This window comes from Melopsittacus undulatus, chromosome Z (genome assembly GCF_012275295.1).
Source record: "Melopsittacus undulatus isolate bMelUnd1 chromosome Z, bMelUnd1.mat.Z, whole genome shotgun sequence".
NCBI lineage: Eukaryota > Metazoa > Chordata > Aves > Psittaciformes > Psittaculidae > Melopsittacus > Melopsittacus undulatus.
Genome location: NC_047557.1, coordinates 52,426,776 through 52,449,924, shown reverse-complemented (window position 1 = coordinate 52,449,924; position 23,149 = coordinate 52,426,776). Strand labels below are relative to the sequence as shown.

The following is a 23,149-nucleotide window of genomic DNA, read 5'->3' as shown; positions in this document are numbered from 1 at the left end:
GCCCCTCCGGCCGAAGCGGCCTGCCCGTACCGGCAGCGCCCAAGGGCCGGCCTGCACCCTGTGGAGCTTTCACCCATGGGAACGAACTGGGGGAGGCGGCGGCAGACTGGGCTAGGCCGTGCCCTGAGGAAAACCTGCGCCTTTGACCAACCTGGTCTAGTGCAAGCTGTCCCAGCCCATGGTAAGGATTGGAACTAAGTTTAAGGTCCCTTCCAACACAAACCATTCAGTGTTTCTCACACCAGTATTCGGGTTTGTAGTTGCAAAGTCATGAGTCCAGCAGCACTGGACTCATGCTATGGGAAGCTGTTGTGGTTTAAGCCCAGCTGGTAATCACTCCCCCTCTATAATGGAAATAAAAAGGGGAGTGAATATGAAACTAAAAAAGGAAAAGAAAGCAACCCCAGTGATGCACAATGCCATTGCTCACCACCCGCTGACCAATACACATCCCCAGCCGAGCAGTGATCTGGGCCTTCTGGGTAACTACCCCAGTTTATACACTGGGCATGATGTGCTGTGGTATGGAATACCTCTTTGGCTAGTTTGGGTCAGGTGTTCTGTCTCTGCTTCCTCCTGGCTTCCAGTGCCCCTCCTCACTGGCAGAGCATGTGACTGAGAAGTCCTTGACTGGGGTAAGCACTGCTCAGCAGCAACTAAAACATCGGTGTGTTACCAGCGCTGTTCTCAGACTAAAAACAAGAACACAGCACTGCATCAGCTACTAAGAAGGAGGAAAATGACTGCTACTGCTGAACTCAGAGCAGTGACCACCTGCACTCGAACCGGGTGGCTGTCTCACAACCAGGGGTAGGGTGGTTCCACAGTCGTGTAGGGGGGGCGGTTGTTCCACTAGTGCTCCCCCCCACTCCACACCCCACTGTTGGAGGCAGCCGCACGGCCCTGAGGGGATGCTGGGGCTGCTGGAGGCCTCTGTGGTACAGCAGGGATGTACCAAGGGGAACGGGGAGGGGGAACCGGGACGATCCGGGGGGAGGCCACATCCTGACCCACATCCCCTCACCAGGAGCTGTGCTGGTGCTGAGCAAACACCCCGGCCTGCCTGTGCTGAGTGAATGTGGGATGGGGGGTACAGGAACTGGCGGGGGGTTATCGATTCTGGATGTTCCCAGTGTGTGCTGACCCTCCCCGTCCCAGGGCGCCCCGCGGAGCTGAGCCTGGCCATGCTGCTGTCGGCGCTGCGATGGCGCGTGGGCTTCTCCGTTGGGCTCATGTGGTGAAGGCTCCTGCCAGGTACGGCTGAGGGAGTCCCTGGAGGCTCAGGGGGTGCTATTCCCCCCTCTATGGGGCTGAGAGCTGTCACATCCCACAGGGAATGCTCCGGCCTCTCCTCCATGTCCGGCTGCCATCGTGTCACCGAGGAGCTCCAGCGGTTCTAAACCGGTGCCAGCCCCATCCCACCCTCACCGCTGATTCGGAGAAATATCCAGGACCAAACTCACAAAAAATGTTTAAGTTGACAAGTTGGTAACTTCATTGCGGCTCCAAGAGACACGGCGGATAGCTCCTCCTAGCGTGTCTCTCCGAATTGCTAAACCAGCCGTCCCAATATAGTCACTAAGCATACATATTCATTACATGCATAAGTATTAATGAGGTTACTTATGTATAACATCTTTCTTCTAGACAGATTCTCCTGCATGTGCACAAAAATGTGGTAGTGGTCTTTGGGGGTCATTTACTTTTTCCAACAATCTTCATCACTTTTGGCTGCTCCTTGAACTTTCATCTGGCAGCCTTTGAAGCATGTGCAGTAGGTAAATGCTTACGCCAGCTTAAGTAGTTTAGTAAGACCACTGATATAATTGAATGATTTCTCCCCGTCCTGCTACTTATCAGTTAACTCAGCTACAACTCATCCTGAGATAATCTTTATCTACACATTCTGTTTTGCTTACCATAAATTTTGGAGGTTACAAGGCCCTAGAACTATGTCAGCTGCGATCATTTGTCTTACACAAAGATGATCACTAAGCAGAACTAATTTGCTTACTTATATTAGATTATATTTCAGCTTATATTTCTATATTTCACTGCACAGCCCAGGTAGTGTTCAGCCCTGCCTCTCTCCATTAACCATCATGTCATGGATGCCATAGGTGTACTCTTCATACCAGTGGGCCTCCTCCTCCTCTTCTTCCTCCTCCTCAGGAGGGCTGAGGCCAGCAAGATGCCAACCCTGGCTTTGGATGCAGCTCTGCCTCCCACTGCTCATTGCCACCGTCCTCCTCCTCCTCCTCATCCTCATCCTCCAGCAGCTTCTGGGTCTCCTGCTGCTGCCCTGAGTAGGTGCCCACCCTGATGATGCTGCATTAATTCACCTTTATGTTGCCAATCTAAGTCCATCTGAGCCACTTCAATCTTAGCAGCTTTATCCACTTGTTGGTTCTTCTGGTGTTCCTCAGTGGCCCAACTCTTAGGTACATGTGCATCTACGTGGCATACCTTCACCACCAGGTTCTGCACCCGGGCAGCAATACCTTGCCACAGTGCAGCAGCCCAGATGGGTTTACCTCTGCTTTACCAGTTGCTCTGCTTCCATTGCTTCAACAATACCCACAAGGCATTTGCCACCATGAGTCAGTATAGAGATAAAGTACTGGCCTTTTCTCTCATTCAGCAATGCCCAAGGCCAGCTGGATGGCTTTCATCTCTGCAAACTGACTCGATTCACCCTCTCCTTCAGCAGTTTCTGCAACTTGTTTCAGGGGGTCTATACAGCTGCCTTCCACTCTGACACTTTCGCACCAGCAAACAAGGCATATTGCTTCTTGGTTTCTGACAGTTTATTATATGGTGGGAACTCTTCAGCACACACCACCTCCTCCTCTGATGACATTCCAAAATCTTTGCCCTCTGGCCAGTCCATGCTGATATCTAGGGTTCCTGAATAACTGGGATTTCCTATTTGGGATCATTGTGTGTGATCAGTACAACCCACTTACTCCATGTAGCATTGGTTCTGTGATGTGTAGAGAAGACTCTGCCTTTGAACATCCAACCCAGCACAGGCAGCCAGAGTGCCAGGAGAAGCTGTGCTTCAGTGCTGGTCACTTCTGCAACAGCTCAAACCCCTTCATAGGCTGCCAATATATCTTTCTCCATTGGGGTATAGCTGGCCTCAGATCCTCTGTATCCCCAACACCAAAAGCTGAGGGGTTGACCTCCAGTCTCCCCTGGAGCTTTTTGCCAGAGGTTCCAGGTAGGACCATTCTCCCCGGCTGCAGTGTAGACCACATTTTTTACATGTGGCTCAGTCTGGACTGGTCCAAGGGCTCCTGCATGAACTATCTCTTGTTTAATTTGCTCAAAGGCTTGTTGACCCAACCAAAATCATTCTTCTTCTGGGTCACATGGTAAAGAGGGCTTACAGTCAAACTGTAATTTGGGGTATGCATTCTCCAGAACCCAACAACAGAAGCTCTGGGAAATGCTGCCACAACAGCAGAGGTGGAAAGTTACAGTGCTCCAAATAGCAGGTCCCTGGCATTACTGATGCTCTGGTGCTAAAGTGCTGCAGGCATTGTGAGCTGTGCTTCCTCCCCCATGGAAACTCACAAAATGGCACCATACTATAGACAAGCTTTCTGATGGAGCAGTGCTCAGGAATCTGGTCTCTGTGAAAGATGGAATTAGAGGAGGCTTTGAAACAGCCAGTTGTAACTGGTAGGTGACATTGGAGAAGGCAGATTATCTAAAGTGATGGTCAGCAGGACAAAGCAACTGAGCTGGAGATAGTCATTACGGAAAGCTTCAGACCCAGCATTACAGGTTGGTAATCCAGGGCATGCTGAGGTGCTTAAGAGAGGAGAGGGTTAGAGACAGGCAGAGCACGTGTGTAGTAGGGGCCCTGCATACATCTCCATCTGTGCTGTACATCTGGGGAGGTGGGAAATCATTCCATGTATGGTGGAAAGGGTTAAAGTCTTCAATTCTGAGGTGCTCAGGTTGAAAGGGCTGTAACTGTATCATGTGTTTTACAATGACATAATGGAAAGAAGAATGATGCAAGACCAACTATGAGGGAGTATAAATGCACAGCTGCAAATTCAAACATGGGATCCAGGACAAGGAAGAATTGGGCCACAGGTTCTGTCATTGAGCAGCTTTGCCACTTTCAGAAGTCAATTGACATCTGCACTTTCCTTACCTCTCTGCCTTTTTTTCTGCCCTATTTTAATGGTGAGCTTGGGAACTTCGTTTGTTTCTGCTGGGATATTTGTACAGTGACTGTTTGGAGTGCACAGTTTGGCTGGTGCCTCTGGGTATTACAGTAATATAGACTATGGCAATATAATGGAGGGGAAAAAACAGCAATCTACTGAAAGGTTGCTTCGGAATATAGGACTATGTATAGAACAGAAAGAAAGTGGAGAAAGATGTGCCTAGAGACAGAGAGTATATCCAGAAGTACCTAAGTAAAAGGAAAAAGTTAAAAAATGTTGAACACTGTAAAAAAAAAAAAAAGAGAGAGAAACAACCAAGGTGGGCCCAAAAAGAAATTAGGTATGTTATAAGCAGATCAGAGGCAAGCTGCAGATATGAATTAGAGAAACCTCAAAGGCTCATATTTTGTCAGAGCCAGAGAAGAAAATCCATGTTCCTGACCTGTGGAACGATCAGGTAGTGAGGTGGATCAAGAACTGGTTGAAAGGAAGAAGGCAGAGAGTTGTGGTCAATGACACAGAATCTAGCTGGAGGTCTGTGACTAGTGGAGTCCCTCAGGGGTCGGTGCTGGGACCAGTGCTGTTTAGTATTTTCATCAACGACCTGGATGAGGGAACTGAGTGTACCCTCAGCAAGTTCTCTGATGACACTAAACTGGGAGGAGTGGCTGACACACCAGAAAGCTGTGTTGCCATTCAGTGAGACCTGGACAGGCTGGAGAGTTGGACAGGGTGAAACTTGATGAAATTCAACAAGAGCAAGTGTAGAGTCTTGCATCTGGGGAAGAACAACCCCATGTACCAGTACAGGTTGGGGGTTGACCTGCTGGAAAGGAGTGAAGGGGAAAGGGACCTAGGGGTCCTGGTGGATAGGAGGATGACCATGAGCCAGCAATGTGCCCTTGTGGCCAAGAAGGCAAATGGCATCCGAGGGTGCATTAGGAAGGGTGTGGTTAGCAGGGCAAGAGAGGTTCTCCTCCCCCTCTACTCTGCCTTGGTGAGGCTGCATCTGGAATATTGCATCCAGTTCTGGGCCCCTCAGTTCAAGAAGGACAGGGAATTGCTTGGAAGAGTCCAGCGCAGAGCCACAAAGATGATTAAGGGAGTGGAACACCTCCCTTATGAGGAGAGGCTGAGGGAGCTGGGTCTCTTTAGCTTGGAGAAGAGGAGACTGAGGGGTGACCTCATCAGTGTTTACAAATATGTAAAGGGTGGGTGTCAGGATGATGGAGCTAGGCTTTTTTCAGTGATATCCAGTGGTAGGACAAGGGGCAATGGGTGTAAACTGGAGCATAGGAGGTTCCACGTTAACATCAGGAAGAACTTCTTTACTGTAAGAGTGACAGAGCACTGGAACAGGTTGCCCAGGGGGGTTGTGGAGTTTCCTACGTTGGAGGTATTCAAGGCCCGCCTGGACAAGTTCCTGTGTGATGTACTCTAGGTTACCCTGCTCTTGCAGGGGGGTTGGACTAGATGATCTTTCGAGGTCCCTTCCAACCCTCGGGATTCTGTGATTCTGTGGAGGGAAAGTTTGCACTGTGAGTTTGCTGAATACCAATAACTTTCTCCATGGGCAGAGGGCACTTGAGACACAGATCTTTAACAAATCCAGTTTATTAAGCTCTTCTGCTTGAGTGACAATTTTGAGATTTTTTGGTCATGCTTTATTTTAGAACTAACATATAATCATCTGACATTGACATTGCTGACGCTGGCATCATCTTTACCAGGCATATAACATGGATGACGGACAGGTCAGATCCTGCAATAGTAGCTCATTTCCTCAGAGTGGCGTAAGAGGACAAGAAACAGAAATGAGCTTCTCTGATGCCAACCACTGCATGGAGCTGGACCAAGAATATCTTGCTGATAGCATGGCCGAGCAGCAGATAGAATAGCTATTTGCATTTTCAGTCTGAACCTGTGGGTCGTTGCAGTCTGTGGACGGCTTGAGGGATAGAAACTGAGAACAGCAAGCAGCAGCAGGAAGCTGAAGCGTGTTAAAAGCAAGTTGTATCCTCATGAGAGCAATTTAGGAATTTGCCAACTGAGGAAGCTTGAAAGATGTGAATATAACTGAGTTTTTAAATGACAGGCCAGACCAAAACCCAGTGAGATCACAACAAATACTTCCATCAACTGTATCAGGCTTCTGATCCATTCGCAACCACTCAGTTTAATTCACTGAACTACACGCTTACTGTGGCAAGTCCAGAGGAGGGCCACGAGGATGACCAGGGGACTGGAGCACCTCCTGTATGAAGACAGGCTGAGGAAGTTGGGGCTATTCAGCCTGAAGAAGAGAAGGCTGCATGGAGACCTCATAGCAGCCTTCCAGTATCTGAAGTGGGCCTACAGGGATGCTGGTGAGGGACTATTCATTAGGGACTGTAGTGATAGGACAAGGGGTAACGGGTTGAAACTTAAACAGCAGAGGTTTAGATTGGATATAAGGAAGAAATTCTTTACTGTTAGGGTGGTGAGGTACTGGAATGGGTTGCCCAGGGAGGTTGTGAATGCTCCATCCCTGGCAGTGTTCAAGACCAGTTTGGATGAAGCCTTGGGTGATATGGTTTAGTGTGAGGTGTCCCTGCCCATGGCAGGGGGGTTGGAACTAGATGATCTTAAGGTCCTTTCCAACCCTAACTATTCCATAATTCTATGATTCTATGTTAGCTTTAGTCCTCTCAGCCATGGGTCACTATGGAAGTGTCAGCCAGGCCTGCAAAAGCAGGAGTCTGCTTAACATGGATCTTCTTTACAAAGTAATACTTGGAGGTTCTTACTCCCTGCCTCCTGGCTCTAGACAGAGCAGAGATTGCTCATGTTTCTGGTCTAACATCTGTAACCACACATCACAGAGAATATTAAAACCACACCTAAAGCTTCTACTTAAATTATGACTCCAGCAGCTTTGGAAGGAAGCAACAAATAGGATGGGAGCTGTGATGAAGTGCTAAACAAAGGAGTGGAAGATAAATCTGTCACATCCCAGCACTGCATTGCTAGTCCTGAGTTTTCATCTTAGAAGGAACCTGGTAGCTCAGAGAGAAACCAGAGCTCAAGTGCAGCATGTGCAGCAAGATGTGTGCACTGCTCCAAATGGGGTGCAGGCAAGCACAGCTATGAGGAAAGGGCCAGAGATTGCACGGCAGATAGCATTTATCCTGCCAGGTTGTCTGCTGGGTACCCCGGTGAGCCTCTTGGGAAGGCTGCAGGCATGACTGACTGTAGCATGAGATGAACTGTGTGTACAACGTTTGTGCAATTTATTCCACTCATGCGTTTCAATTGAGGTGCATCAAGTTTTCCCTCTGCCATCTCCGGGATTCTTCCGCCCTCTGCGACCCCAGGTAATCACCTCCTTGCACCTCCGCTGCCTGCCACATCTGGGTTAGAGGCAGCAGATATGGCATTTCCCAGTGCTTGTAAGATATATACATGTACATATGAAGGAGTGTATTTGGTATCTCATGCTGTAAATACAAACATGTATGGCTTGTGTGTCTGTATCAAGTGGATAAACACGGGCTCTACCCTGAGCCAGCAGAACCAGCCTTTCAGAGTAAATACCTATCACTACAAATAGCAAATGCCATAGAGGGGCCCCCAGCCCCTGGAAAACCGAGCTGGCAGACAGGACAGTTGTGCCGGTGGCTGCGCAGGACCCTCCGCGGACGCCTCAGGGCTTCCCAGCTTCCATGCTTCGTTACTGTTTCTGACAGCCCGCTGTCTGTGAGTGCAGTCAATCCAAGTCCTCGTCAGGATCGTATCCGCCAAAATAGCGGCAGTGCTGCAAAAAAAACACCAAACCAAACCAAAACGCAAACAGCGCAGTTATGCCGACTGCATAGAATTCAGTGACAGCGTAGGATTTATTTTTTTGGGTGGGGGGTGCGGTCTTGCAGTGCGGGACTTGCAGGAAGCGCAGTGCGGAGTGGAAGCGATGGCGCTCTCAGTCCGATTCTCCGACCGAGCTGCCCCTTCGGGGCCGTGGAGACCCCGAAGAGAGCCCCCCACAGCGGCCCCGCAGCGCGGTGGGCGGAGGGAGCTGGGATGCGCACCGCCCCGCGCAGCGCTGGCCCAGCACCCGCCCGCCTCCGGGCCGGGAGGTGCACAAACTGAAAGTACAACAAGCAACAAAATCACCCCAAACCCGCCGGAGGGGCACGGTGGCGGCGGGCCGGCAGCGGCTTGTGAGTACCGCGGGACGGGATGAGCCTCAGGGGGCGACGGGGCGGCAGATCCAGCCCCGCTGGTTGCGGAACGGGGCTGGAGAGAGAGGCGGCAGGGAGTGCTGGTAGGAAGTTTGAAAGGATTTTCAGGGAGCTGCTGCTTCCGCAGGACATCCGGAGGGGGCGAGTTACCCTCCTTCGCTCGAGCCCTCGGGGCCTCCGCTTGGCCTGGCCGAGATGGGAGGGCGCTAGAAGGTCATTTGCCAGCAGAGTGGGTACAGAGCAGAGTCTGGTATGGCCCGCTGACAACACGGACCGCGCCGCGGGTTCAAGTACCGAGTGATGTACGCTGCAAACATGGGAATGAGGGCGCCGCCCAGCGCAGTACCCTGGGGCAACTGGTAGAGCACACCCATGGTGTGGGCAGTTCCCCCTCTAAAACAATACCTTAAAATGGGATAAATGGGATGATTACGACTTTTTTTTTTTTTTTTTTTTTTTTTTTTTTTTTTTTACTGGGCAGAGTATAGGAGAGCATTCAGTGGTTCATCAAAATTGTACTTTTTGCCGTGCACGGGGTGATGTGTGCTGTTAAAGGTACTGTTCTGCTCCAAAGTATGCCTTCAATAGATTTTCACAAAACCTTCAAAAGCAGCTGTCCCTTGCAGAGCAGAACCCTCACAGCACAGTTTCCTATGAGAATGGATGTGCATGATTCCCACAGTTTCCTTCGGGAATGGATGAACTCATGTAGAAGCAGAAACTGGATTGTTTTGTTGTCCCTAGCTGCCAGCCTCACAGAAGTAGTAGTGGGGCAGGCAGTACGTTTGGGATCCACCTCTCTTTGTCAGGTTTTCTGAGCTTTGAGAGTTGGGATTATGGTGGGGGAAAGGTAGCACGTGTATGTACAAGTACCTCCTGTATGACAACAGGCTGAGAAAGTTGGGGCTGTTCAGCCTGGAGAAGAGAAGGCTGCGTGGAGACCTCATATCAGCCTTCCAGTATCTGAAGGGGGCCTACAGGGATGCTGGAGAGGGACTATTCATTAGGGACTGTAGTGATAGGACAAGGGGTAACGGGTTGTAACTTAAGCAGCAGAGGTTTAGATTGGATATAAGGAAGAAATTCTTTACTGTTAGGGTGGTGAGGTACTGGAATGGGTTGCACAGGGAGGTGGTGAATGCTCCATCCCTGGCAGTGTTCAAGTCCAGGTTGGATGAAGCCTTGGGTGATATGGTTTAGTGTGAGGTGTCCCTGCCCATGGCAGGGGGGTTGGAACTAGATGATCTTGAGGTCCTTTCCAATCCTAACTATTCTATGATTCTACGGAGACTGTATGGTCACATGCACCTTCTTTTTGTAGAAAACAATCCTACAACAGAGGCACATCTCTGAAAGGTGAGTTTCAAAATAGTAATTCATTAGGTATTTTTGCGTGTGTATTTCTGCTTTCTGAGCTTTCAGAGTACCCACACTTCAAACCTGACTGCTCTGAGTTGAGAGATAAAGCCTTACCTTCCTCCCAGCCTTTTTCTTTCTTTTTTAAAGATGAAGCTGCAATTTGCCCTTACTCCTTTTGTCAGGAATTGGGATTTTCACACAATAGCATCCAGCATGCAGCAAAACAGTAGGGCTCTGTGGAAGCTCAAAAAAGTGCTGGGAAGAGGGAAGAGTTATTTGAGGAGAGGTAGATCAGCACAGATGTAGATTACAGGGAAAGGGGAACTTGTTAAGTTTAAATACTTCTAGGTATGGAGGGAGTTTGTGTGTGTGCTGTAGAGTTGCTTTCCTTATGTATTGGGCTAGATACACTGGTGAACATAATCATAGGATGGTTTGAGTTGGAAAGGACCTTAAAGATCATGTGGTTCTAACCCACTGCTGTGGGTAGGGACACCTCACACTAGACTAGGTTTCTCAAAGCTCCATCCAGCCTGACCTTGAGCACTGCATGGGATGAGTGTCCCTGCAGAAGGCTGCAGTGTATTAAGTCCCAAGGCAGGATAGTTGTGCGCCCCCTCCAGGGGCATTTTCAGGTCTTGCTCAGCAAAGTAGGTATTTCATCACTCACTGTTTTGTGAGCCTGACGAAAACCAGCACAGTTTGCCATATAAAACTCAGGAAAATGGCTGCCTTCCCATCAGCATCTCTTTACACTGACTACAAGGATGAGAGGAGGTGTGGTCCTGCTTAGAGCAGATTCCCAAATCCACAATGACCAGAGGGAGAATAGATGCCTGGGGCTGTGCATGTGAGAGCTGTTTTGTGTGGGATGTACTCTGGATATGTGGGTCAAAAGGAGACTCTGGCATCTTAAGAAAGCTATGGGTAGACATCAGGCAAAGCACTGAGCTTGAGGAGGGGTCTTTGTTAATGCTGTACCCTTTTTCAGCAGCAGTCACCATGAAGAAGAGTAAAGATGAAGTGGGAAAGCCCTGCAGAAAAGGCTGAAGATGAGCTGGCCTTCCTAATGCCTGGCTCTAGCTGCTTTGGCAGGCCTGGCAGCGCAGCATGATTAGGATGAGGAGGAAGAAACTGTGGGCATCTTGCTTATGCTTTGCAGCAGCCTTCTTCCTTGTGGTGACACTCCAGGTACAAGGGCAAGGGGGTGGGGCATGCATGATACCACTCTCAAAGTATGATGCAGTTCTGTCAGATGGTAGTACTGAAGGTGACATTTCCTATGCAAGTCTGTGCTTTAAGAAGAGTGTTTAAAGAAACTGTCAGCAGTGTTGGCCTGGTGGTAATAGCTGACATGGTAATAGCTAGAAGTGACATTACCCAGAGACCACCTTTCTTGCATAGCAGCTTGGGTCCCGGAGGAGTTTCTCAGAAGTGGTGTACCATACCATGCCATGTTGCATTGCCTCACTCCTGCACTGCCTCCTCTGTTCATGTGCTTAAACTCATAAGGTAGCTAGGCAAGGCTGGACCCCAGGGACATGGAAACTTCATGTTTTTTTTTTTTTTACAGCTGATTTCTAGAGGAAACTTGGCTAGTCTCTCTTGTGCCTTTTTTCAGGGACAAAGCGAAAGCTGTGTTGTTAAATCATAGGTCATGTGGCCTTACATCGACACATGAAATACATGGGAAATACAGAAATGTATTTCCTACCTCCTCCTTACAAATTCACATTAAGGCTTCTGCTGTTCTGACATAAGATCCCCTGGATGGTGGTGGCTGCGGTCACTGAAATGCATGCACTTTGATGGACAGAAACTTCACATGCAGACTTAGCGCTTGATGTTTAAACTCTGATTTGTCAAGCAGATGTCCTGGCCAATGACAGTGATGTGCTGTATTTATTTCCCTGAAGGTTATCACTGAACTGAGCAATTCAGAGAATAATGTGGCAGTAATCTCCAGTTTACAGAGTAGCCTGCTAAAGCCTGTGGAGAGATATGCTTTTCAGTTCAAGAAGCAGGAACTTCACAGCAGCTTCAAGGCAGAATCTGATGTAAAGCACTATCCTGTCCTGCTCTGGTGGTCTCCCCTGACTGAAGAGAAAGGGAGATTGGGTCAGTGCGGAGAGGATGTTTGCTTCTTTACTATCAACAAGACCTACCAGCACAATGAGATGACGAGAGCATTTCTGTTCTATGGTAAGGATCTATTTCTTTTTAAAGGAGTAACTTCCCTCTTGCCCAGTTTTAGTTTAGAGATTTAATATTCTAGGTGGCAATCAGTGAGAGCAGGAAGCTCACATAGCTTATTGTGCTAAACTTTGCCTGGTGCTGAATACCATCAGTAGAGACCCAGAGATGCATGTTCTCTGTACAAGTACTCTGAAAAGTGACTGTGCATGTCTGTGGTATGACTGTTGCCTTGTCTCATGCTGCTTTTCAATCACATGTTCTCCCTCTTTATGGGAGAAAAGATGATTTCCTGTATTTGCCAAATCATGAAAAGGCAGTCTGAGATCAAGCCAGCTTTTTCCAGTCTTCTGGTTTGTCAGCCCTAGCAGAGATTCTGCAAGGCCTTTGTTGCCCTTGTGCAAGTCTTTTGTCTTAAAATAATGTCCTTGCTGGTAACTGTGCAACTGCTCTGCATCTTGGGCCAAGAGATTACTAGCAGACTGTAAATGCAAAGTAGTGAAAAGAACCTATTGATCTGCACAGGGAGCAGCAGCTAGTGCAGCCTTCTGAGCTGCTCTGGCTCTGCTGTTTCAGAAACTTCCACTGCATGTACTCTAATGTGAGTCTACAAAACAAAAAAGATGTCTATTTTAAAAGTAGGCCGCATTTTGTTAATTTTGATATTTTTCCTCACACTGTTGCTTTTCAGAGAAAAAGTTTAAGGGGAAAAATAAAACCAAAACATTTCTGTTCCTGGTAGATTCAGCTCCTTTGCGTGGTAGATTCAGAGTCCAGAATCTCATTCAGTCAGTCAGGATACAGGTGAACTGGAAATATAGGAAAGAAGGACCTTAAACTTGGTGGTTAACAGTGAACCAAAAACTTTTTGTCATTGATGTTTTCAGGGCTCCAAGTAGGTCAGCATTGTCAGTTGATAGTACAGTGGTCAAGCATGAGCACAAAGGAATAACAGCAAAGGAATGAGAAGCTGACCCAGATAAAGACAAGGAAACCTGGGTTAGCATCACATGAAAGCTGTAAAGTCTGGTGGTTTTAGTATCTGGCAGTAATTCCGTTAGTTTCACCATTAGAAGAACTACTACTGTTCATTTTTATCAGGCTTTTGCACATGCTTTACTTACTTATTTTTAAAGGACTATTTATACTGTGCAAAAGACTCCCTGTAGTTTTAAACTATTTTTTATAGTGATGATGGCTATAAACTGTATAAAGACAACTGTCAAAATATGCAAAAATTTTATTTGTTTTTAAGCCATAACAAATGATCTCTCAATGCTAAAACCTGCAGAGACAGAGGTCATAGGTGGTAGTGAAGTTGATAAAAAATCATTAACACACACTCACACACATAGCCTTGATGCGCTGAGCTATGGGCCTGCAAGAAGGCAGATTTTGGTGCTCAGAATTTCCCTCTAAACAGCCTCCTGAGTGAAAACTTGGAACATCTTCATTTCCGTAATGTTGGATCAGGGCATAGTTTCATCTTTCAAAGAACCTGCATTAATTTTCCCCTAATATTTTGTTCAGTGGGCTATTCAAGAGAAGAATGATCCAAAGCTTAGAAAAAACATTATGAAAAAATATGAGGTACAGATGTTTTCCAGCAGCAGAAACTGCTTTTCTAGGACCACGTTTTTTTCAACAGCTTGTCCTGACTTACTGTCCTGGACTGGGAAGCCCCTAGGTGTAGCCGATGACTTTGTCAAATGCCACCATCTCCTATGTGGAACTGAGATGTGGCATCCACTTGCTACGTTTTGCCTCTGCTTTTGGGAGGGATTCCCAACTCCACCTTTTTGGTGCCATCTGCTTTAGAGTTTTGTCTGTAGTATGAGCTGTATCAGGTGCCACGCTGTCAGAGCTCCAGGGGTGTTCCTAAGGGAGGAGGATGTTGATCTGTTCTGTGCTGGAGCATTGAGTCCTTGCAATATGAATAATGAATAAAAGGTGCCTTGTAAGATGCAGAATTTCTCCTGACAGCATCTTTCTCATCTATACTTTGCCACATATTTAGTATTTCCTAACTAATAATTAGGAAGTTGAAATTGCTCGTAATTGTAGTCTTCTTGTACTTTTGTTATCCCCTCATAAGCTCTTTCTTTTCCTTTATCTCATAGGGTAGGGAACATGCTGATGTTATCTTCCCTTTAATCCGTAAAAGCTTTCTGTCTTCTTGCTGGATTAAGGTTGATTATGTGTTATATTAGAATCTTTCATTGTGATGTGCTCTGATCTATAGTGCGTTTTTCTTTTAAGTTTCTCTTTGCTTAATTCCTCATTTAGTAAGTTTTATGTGTTGCATTTCTCTCTTTCTCATTCTTTCCTGCATTTTCCTTCCCTCTTCCCTGCAATACTACCTTAAAGAAGGAGCACTCTAATGAGAGTCATAGCTGAACCACTATGGTTTCATTCCATAGTATTTCATTATTGTTTGTATGCACTTCTCTTCTGGGCATCACTTAGAACAAAGTGTTTTCAAAATCAGATTTGCCTTATAAGCTTCTGACCTTCCTGTATCACTATAACACATCAAAAGCAGAGACAGTAAGTAGCCTTTTTCAATTAGTGGGACCATTTGGTGTTGAGGGCTTTGGATGACCCTTCAACAGAAAATGGAAGGTCACATATTTAGTGTCCTTAAAAAACCCACCTGATGCTCTTGAAGAATCTTGCACTGTACGAGGGTTTTGTGTTACTGGCAGCTAACATCTATCTTCACTGCAGTAGTGAAGTCTTAAAATTTACTTTAAAAAAGGTCATCCTTGGAGTCATCTTGGCAGGCTCATGTAGCCGCAGAGACCACTGGGCAGTTTTCCTTCTTTATGTATTAGGTTTTAGACCAAAATTCTGTGTTAGACTTTTGCTAGCTCCCTCTCTTTTCCTCATCAGTGGTCTGATGTCAAGGGTAAAAGAGAGTGAAAAGTTGCAAGTGTGACTGGGATGGTAGAATAGCTTGTCCAAAGAGAAAGGATTCTTGGTGTTTTTGAAGTCAGCTGTTCACTGTTTGTTTCTGTTTGTGTATTTCCCTTCTTGACAATACCACTTAAAATTTTGTACGTTCAGTGCTTGTACTTAATTAAAAAATGATGCCGAAGTAAAAAACAGATACCGTTATAAGACAACACGGAACTATCCTGACAAGAGACTCATCAGCTCTGCATTTAATCTGCAATAAGACCAATCTTATGAGTGTAGTACAGCAGTACTGAAGGGAGAGCAAAGGTCAGATTCACAATCTGGTTACTTGAATTCAGTTTTTCACAGCCTAGCCTTTGAGAAAAAGCTTCTAGGTTTGTGCTAAAGCTTTCAACACAGCTTTTCTAAGTTGTTCTGGAGGGTCTCTCTCCTCTCAGGGAGGCACAAGGAGCTGCAGTTTTCTGTTTTCAGAGTTTAGATATGGTTCTTCTTCTACTATTGGCACTAGTTAAAGGAGTCGTCTTCTGCCAGGATCTGCTTCTTTTATGTATCTGTTAGGCAGCCTTGATACATCACCTCTTAATTCTCTCTTTGATGAAATAAAGAGATTGGCTTCAAAAGTCTCCATAGTACAATGCTTGTCCAAGCCTTGAAGTAATTGCTGTAATTTTTCTCCTTAACTCTGTCCAATATTTAGCATCCTTTTCATTGTTTTGCTGCTAGAACCAAATTAAGCCCTGCAGTAACCAATAGGCAAAACCATCTGACTCCTATTTACAGAACCGGGGGATTATTAAACATTTTATTAGTCTCATTTCAGTGCATTAAAATGTTAATTTCCTAGTGAGCCTTTGAAATGAGAGGCCTTTAAACTTTCATGACCTGAAAGGAAACCATTTCTAATATTGACTTCTGATCCCCATTCTCTAGATTCTTCTGCTGCCAAATTATCTGTCATAATACTCTTCTGTCTTTGCCTGAATTGCTCTCTTTGCAGTACTGCCTTATAATGTAATAAATGTTGTTGTTGTAGAGCTGATATTAAATTAAAACTATACTTCTGTGTCATTGTATTTCGCATTGCATGATAGATAGAGACAGGCTGTAACACTGTTTGCTTTTGTCTAGGTACTGACTTCAGTATAGACAGTCTACCTCTCCCTCGGAAAGACTATCATGATTGGGCTCTTTTCCATGAAGAATCACCAAAAAACAACTACAAACTCTTCCACGAACTGACCATCACCTTATTCAACCACACTGCAACCTTTAGCCGCCACTCTCACCTACCACTGACCACTCAGTACCTTGAGGGCATAGAGGTCCTGAAGTCGTTGAGGTACATGATCCCACTGCAGGTGAAAAACAGCCTGAGGAAGAGGCTTGCACCGCTTGTGTATGTGCAGTCTGATTGCAACCCTCCTTCTGATCGGGACAGTTATGTGCGTGAGCTCATGTGTTACATTGAAGTAGACTCTTATGGGGAATGTTTACATAACAGAGACCTTCCTCAGCATCTCAGAGGCCCAACTGCCATGGATGATGGGAACTTCTATCAAATACTTGCACAGTACAAGTTCATTCTTGCTTTTGAAAATGCTATCTGTGAAGATTACATTACTGAAAAACTGTGGCGGCCACTGAAGCTGGGAGTGGTACCAGTGTACTTTGGGTCTCCTAGCATTGTAGACTGGCTTCCTAGTAACAAGAGTGCAATCCTGGTATCCAGTTTTTCACACCCTCGGGAGCTGGCTCATTATATCAAAACACTTGATAAAAACGATCACGAATATGAATCCTACTTGCAATGGAAACTGAAAGGGGACATTACCAACCCAAGGCTGCTTACAGCAATGAAGGAACGCAAGTGGGGAGTGCAAGATATCTCCCAGGACAATTACATTGACACCTTTGAGTGCATGGTGTGTAACAGAGTGTGGGAAAACATCAGAAGGGAAGGAAAGGTATGAGCGACTTTGTTGTTGTGTCTCAGACAGGCTTTAAAATGGCACTTTGCTCAGATTTGTCCCAAGGAGTTTGGTTATCAGATTTCTGGCCAACCTGCAACGACTGGTAATGCAACGCCATTGGGTTGTACATCCTTACGTCAATAGGTGTTGGCAGAAGGTATGGGTACGCAGCCAGAACGTGTGTTCCTCGTACTGTTGCAGTGCTTGGGTTCATACACATTTACCACTGAGGTGCTGGTCATTTCAGCAGAAGGCTTGAATTGTTCAGGGAGGAGGTTGTTATCAGACTACGGAAGGTAATCTACCTTGCTGACTCACTTTATGTGACTTGAAACATTTAGAAACAGGTAGCCCAGAGAGATTGTGGGATCTCTGTCCTTGGAGAAGACTCTACTCAGTACTTCCCTAGGCAATTAACTGTGATTAAACCTGTTTCAAAGGTGGAACTGAACTAGATGATGACTGGAAGAAGTTCCTCCTGACTTAAATACTCTGTAAGTGTTTGGGTCTGCATATGCATGGTACATTCAAACCTGTAGTGATAACATGCCATTGTTTGTGGCCACATTTGGTGACTAGACATTGAAACATGAATGCTTAAGTCAGATTGTGTGTCTGTGAGAGGGATTGTGTGTGTATTTTAAGATGGAAGCAGAATAAAATGGTGAAAATAGAACTTCTTGTCTTAGAATTTCAGTTTGGGTGGGCTGGTGCTGTTCATTTGCAGCCAGACCTGATCTGATTCTCAGGCTGTTGTCAGCCTGACTGGCCTTGCCCTGGACACTTTGGGAAGAGCTTCCCCTCTGACATCCACATGGATGTGGCTAGAGCCTGTGGTGGGAAGGAAAATAGTTTACTAATGGCATAGCACCTTCCTTCTCTGTCTACCAGGGTCCCTAAATATCCCTTTTTATTTCTCCCCATTTCCAGGGATGGCTGCCACAGAGGTGGAAAGCTCAGGTTAACCATCTGAGCTGTCCCAAACCAGAAGCATTCTCGTTCTCAACTTCAAACCCTGGCTGGACTTCTCTCCATGAGATGTGGATACCAAGCTTTGAGCAATCCAGGAAAGAAGCCTGGGCACTGAGGCATCTGGTGGAAAGGAACAGGAATTTTACAGCTCAAGAATTTTGGATGCTTGTATTCAAAGAATAAACACAACAACATGTAAAATAGAGTGAGCTTCTCAGAGGAGTCTGTGGGATTTTCTTTTGAGTGTCACCTTATCATCAGTAGCCATAGGAAGTAGATGTGTAAGACTGAGTTTGGTATATTGAGAGCTCAAGGAGTACTAAGGAGTGTTAAGTAATAGAATCACCCTGCCAGTGATACATGTATACATTAAATATGTATAGATATATGCATTTATATTTATGTTGTCATTAGTTCAGATGTTTTAACATTAAGGCACAAGTTGTCGAGGTTGTCAAAGCTCAGTTTTAAGCACACAGCTAATTCCCATGGGGCAGATGGATCTCCCTCCATCTTTAGATACATCCTTGTGTTCATGGCCTCAGGAACCCTTTTTTCCAGTCCAGGACTTTCCTTGCTGCTCTGATAGCAACAAGCACCTGACACCATTGCACTCGTACAGCTTCTTTGCTGCTTTGGAGGTAGAGGAAAAAGTTGGGATTCTGTCCCTGGCTAGCTGTTTATTATCAATTTGCCTGGCATCAGTAGATTTAGCAGGGACTTGGCGGGCTTTGTGTCCTGACACTGAGTGCCAATTGAAAGTGCATTAGTGTTTGGCACAAGGAAGCACCATCTGTTAGTGTCCAGAGACAGATTGAATGAAAAATGTGCTGGCTCAGATTTACCCATCATCTGCTAAAAATAAGCAAGGCACATAAATATCTTCACTCCTCAGAAAAAGGACTGTCTCAGTATGACTTACCTTCTTGCCTTTCTGATGAAGGACTAGTATTTGTATCACATATTAACATGGAATTATGTGCTTGAAGGGGCAGGAATGAAACACTGAAGCTGGAAAGTCTTCAGTATGAACAAGGAGAGGTAGGCAAACAACCTCCCTGTTTTAACACAGAAAACCTCAAATTTGCCTGACAAAAACCTTGGTAATCGTGGGCATCACTTGCCAAAGGACACACCTTTGCCTGGTATGCAGACTACTGCAGTTTTCATCCCAAATTCTTCCAACCTCAGTCTATGGAGGAGTCAACTTGGCATTATCTGTGTGGAGCCTGTCAGATGAGGGGTGTCATTCATACGCATACCAATGTATGTATATACAGGCAAACGTAACTACTAATACGTAATTCTTCACATTGCTGCAAATAAAGATTTTCACCTGTCTGATAATTTCCATGCAATTGTTCCTTGTAGCAAACTATTTTAAGATTGCTGACAAGCATGCTATTTTGTGAATGGGTAGCCATGGGGAAGGATGTGAATAGCATTTACACCAAGAAATTTAGCTGCAAAATTTGCTCACCTTGGAAAAGTTTCCTCACCAGAAATTTCCTTAACAAATAGCTAGTGAATTTTGTATTACTTTTAAATCTAGCAAGAGAAAGAGCAATTTTGTGGCCATAATCCATGCAGTATTGATCATTGTTTCTATAAGTGTGAACTTGGCTCTGATTAGCAAAGCAGACCCACTGGAATTTCTCGCCATTAATGTTTTGCCAGTGTGGCACACAGCATCTGTTGAGCATATCTTAAACTCTTTTCCCAGTGGTCTACAGTGCACATGGTAACTAAGCTCCGCAAATGAAGTCCTTCAGGAAAGTGGCATTATCATTGCAAAGGGAACTGCAGAATCCCTACCTGTTGCCATCAACTTTTGTTTCTTTTCCCAGGATGGCATGGAATATTGGCAGCAGAAAGGGATAACTTTTTTTTGGATGATGTTCTGCTATCTCCTTTGCCAAAAATCTCAAGCCATGTTGTTTAAAGACCACAGAAACTACACAACTTCAGATCTTTTTTTCACTTGTTTCCGTGATGGAATCTGTCAGATCCTGAGCTTCCTGAGCAATCTGGTAGATAAGACAGATACTACCCAAACATATGAGGCATATTTATCTCAGTTTATGGTACATTATTATCCCTTATTTTACTTTGATAGAGCGGGAGGGAAAGAAAGGCTGAAGTAACTGGTTCACAACCTTCATTTTGGAATTTCAAGTATTCAGCAGCAGGTATTTTGGAAGGGGTAACATCTTCAACTACTGCTATACACAGTAGAAAGATGAGTCCCCAGAGCAGCTGGCTGAAGGTGTGCTGTGGTATGAGGTAACTGTCACTCAGCCTTACAAGATCCTCTCACAGTGCATCTTTCCTGGAGGATAAGCATTAATCTCTTGGCTCCCATAGGCTAGTTCAAAACAATCTAAATTTCGCCTTTTGGTCTGTAATAGCACTCCAGAGCCTTTTTCCTGTTCTGGGTGGAAAGAATTCTTAGTGAACATCGCCCTGAGAGACTTATGGCAGCGATTATTGCAGATGAATGAAGCACAAGACTGAACACTGTTAATTTTGAATTGATCTCTTTTCTCTCCCTGCTGCTCTGAGGAGGAATAAGCAGAAGCAGTTGACCAGCCTCTCCACTTCTTCTTTTCAGGCTGATTTGCTAGCTTTCCTGCTGTGTACAGGTCTGTAATTCTAGTCAACAGAGGTGTTCAAATCCTCTGGCAGGCTTATGTATACCCTGGATGGCACAACTCTTTCCGTTTCTTTTAGTCTTTGCCAATAACAAAACAGTTGAGAAAACTATTTCCACAGGGGCTGATTTTGGATGAATGAATGCATGCTTCCCAACCTCTTGCATAGTGGTAATGAACTGTTCTGATTTCCTCTGTTGTGGGATTGAAGACACAAAGTTCCTCGGTCTTGTGTTTATTCCCTTGGACCCATATCCTTCAGCTCCCTGGGTGTCCTCTGAGCCCACAGCATCATTTGTATCTGAAATACAAAGCCTTGAGACCAGACTGCCCATTCAGAAGATGCCTGCATTCAGCTCAAGGATGTCTCTAGGAATCCACAGCAGTCCTGGTGGGGCTGGGAGGTCCTAGAGTAAGAGATGACCCTGGAGGTCAGCACAGGGCATGGTCCTCCTTATCCCTCTCCCCAGGGAAAATCAGGGCTGGGGCAGGGACAAATGAGACCAGGGATTACTTTTACCCTTCCTACTGCACTCCCCTGTCCTCTACTTCCAGCTTTCAACGTCTCCTAGCCCACCTCACCTGTGGTACCTGTGTCCTTGTGCCTCCCATCCTGCTTGACATCCACTCATGTAAGAAAACAAAGCACAAGGGAATTTCTTTTTCCACTACAAACATTTGCTCACATTTCTTCAGTTCACTTTTGCTGTGTCAGAGGCCTGAGCCTTCTCTCTGTCCTTGGGGTATGGCTGCTGGTGCTCAAGCCCAGCTCTGACTTGGTGCAATGATATCTGTGATCAGGCCGCAGGGAGACAGCTAAATTGAGGAGAAGCTGAGAGAAGCCTCTCCTGCAGCCTCTCCTGTCACATCAGAGCTCCTTTTGTGGTCCTGAGTCCCTTTTTGGCACGTGCAATGCTGTGCCATGGACATGCCTGGCCACAGTGCTGACCCTGAGTAAGGTTTCTAGACTTCTGTCTCAGTCTTGATGTGCTTCATCACTGGGATGCTGCTGGGTGATTGCTGGGCTGTGGTGACCCTGCCCGCTGTCAGCCATCCTGCCCTGTAGTGCAGCATTTCCTCCAGCACGGTGCAGATGCTGCCCAGTTGGCTCCACTCCTGGTGGATATTTTGTGCTTCAGACAGAGATCTTTCAGAATCTATTGGTGGTGGGAAAAGTCCCCTGGGAATATGTGGTCCTGCCATCACATGGCTTCTTCCAACCCAGACTTTACGTGCAAAATTTCATTCCTTCTCTGAACTCTGGCCACTCAACTTGTTTTTCCCAGATTTATTAATTTTTTCATAGAATCATGGAATCACAGAATCAAGTAGGTTGGAAAAGACTTTTAAGATCAAGTCCAACTCCAGGAGTGCCAAGGCCACCACCAGATCGTGTCACTGAGGGCCTCATCTACATGGTTTTTGAACACACCCAGGGATGGTGATTCCACCACTGCCCTGGGCAGCCTGTTCCAATGCCTGAGCACTCTTTTGGTGAGAAATTTTTTGTAATACCCAATCTAAACCTCCCCTGGAGTAGCTTAAGGCTATTACCTCTTGTCCTGTTGCTTCATATTTGGGAGAAGAGACCGACCCCACCTCACTACTTTAATTTGCAATCTTAGCAATCTTCAGTTTTTTTCCCTGAAGAATATATGTACAGATATTAAACAAGATTGCTTTCAGGTTGTTGTAGAGAGCTATAAGGTCCCCCTGAGTCTTCTCTTCTGAGGACGAAACAGCCCCAGTTCCCTCAGCTGTTTCTCATCACACCTGTGCTCCAGGCCCTTCACCAGCTTTGGTGCCTTTCTCTGCACCCACTCCAGCACCTCAATGTCTCTCTTGTAGTGAGGGGCCCAGAACTGAGCACAGGATTTGAGGTGCAGCCTCACCAGTGCCGAGTGCAGGCGATGATCACTGCCATGGCCCTGCTGGCCACACTATTGCTGATACAGGCCAGGATGCCGCTGGTCTTCTTGGCTGCCTGGGCACAAGCTGGCTCATGTTCAGCTGTCAATCATCACCCCCAGGTTCTTTTCCACCAAGCAGCTTTCCAGCCACTCTTCCCCAAGCCTGGAGCATTGCATATTTGTTTGCTCTCCAAATATCTCCTTAACATTGACACTTGCCAACACACTTGCCTTGTTTCATGTCCTTTAGGAGGGCCTGGCAGGGTGGGGGTGTTAACACAGGTGGGGGTATTAACACAGTTCATACGAGATTGCTGTGCTAGGCATACGTCAGAGGAACAATGGACTATTTACCCCAGAAAATGAACAGCAAGCCAATGTCTGGGAAACTGATGAGAGAAAAGGAATATAGGGAGGACTTTGACTGCGTTCATTTAAATGCAAGACAAGCCTCAATCCTATGCTGTGGGTGCACAAACGTGCATTGTGAGCTTCAGAGGTCATATCGTAGCTTTCCTCCCTCATTCAGCCTTTCAAAGAGAAACAAAGCCAAAAGCTTGCTTGTGGCAGGCATTAAAGAAAATGGAAGATCTTGATGCCAGTAATGCACATTTGCAAAGCATGTGGTGCTCTGTTTTGTCAGCAGCGTGGTGTTAGCCTAGTGTGAAATACAGTGAGGGCCACTGTGTGCTCCTCTAGGTAAGCATGTCACTACTGCATACACGTGAAGTGAATGGTGCAGATGTTTCATATAGCCGAAATAGTAGAGCT

The 23,149-nt window shown here is 46.1% G+C and overlaps 1 protein-coding gene across 6 annotated transcripts; it reads left to right on the top strand.

Annotated features, from left to right (window-relative positions):
- Window positions 1–20: 20 nt before the first annotated feature.
- On the top strand, window positions 21–19,145 carry FUT10 (fucosyltransferase 10). 6 transcript variants are annotated; one of them, XM_031054414.2, is made up of 6 exons: window positions 8,299–8,383; window positions 9,726–9,760; window positions 10,758–10,954; window positions 11,680–11,965; window positions 16,004–16,839; window positions 17,776–19,145. In XM_031054414.2, exons 3-6 carry the CDS (start codon window positions 10,874–10,876, stop codon window positions 17,998–18,000), a joined length of 1,428 nt encoding a protein of 475 aa, XP_030910274.2. In that variant the 5' UTR covers window positions 8,299–8,383; window positions 9,726–9,760; window positions 10,758–10,873; the 3' UTR covers window positions 18,001–19,145. The 6 variants fall into 6 exon arrangements, with proteins under 6 accessions (XP_030910273.2, XP_030910272.2, XP_030910274.2 ...); XM_031054413.2 differs by lacking the exons at window positions 8,299–8,383; window positions 9,726–9,760 and adding an exon at window positions 21–181; XM_031054412.2 differs by lacking the exons at window positions 8,299–8,383; window positions 9,726–9,760 and adding an exon at window positions 21–181 and having other exon boundaries at window positions 10,755–10,954.
- The last annotated feature ends 4,004 nt before the right edge of the window (window positions 19,146–23,149 follow it).

Excerpts from the sequence above, each read along its gene's own strand:
- FUT10 (XM_031054413.2), top strand. The coding sequence starts at position 10,874 with ATGATTAGGATGAGGAGGAAGAAACTGTGGGCATCTTGCTTATGCTTT. Across the intron at positions 10,955-11,679 it reads TCCTTGTGGTGACACTCCAG|GTTATCACTGAACTGAGCAA; the intron begins GTACAAGGGCAA and ends ATTTCCCTGAAG. Across the intron at positions 16,840-17,775 it reads ACATCAGAAGGGAAGGAAAG|GGATGGCTGCCACAGAGGTG; the intron begins GTATGAGCGACT and ends CCCCATTTCCAG.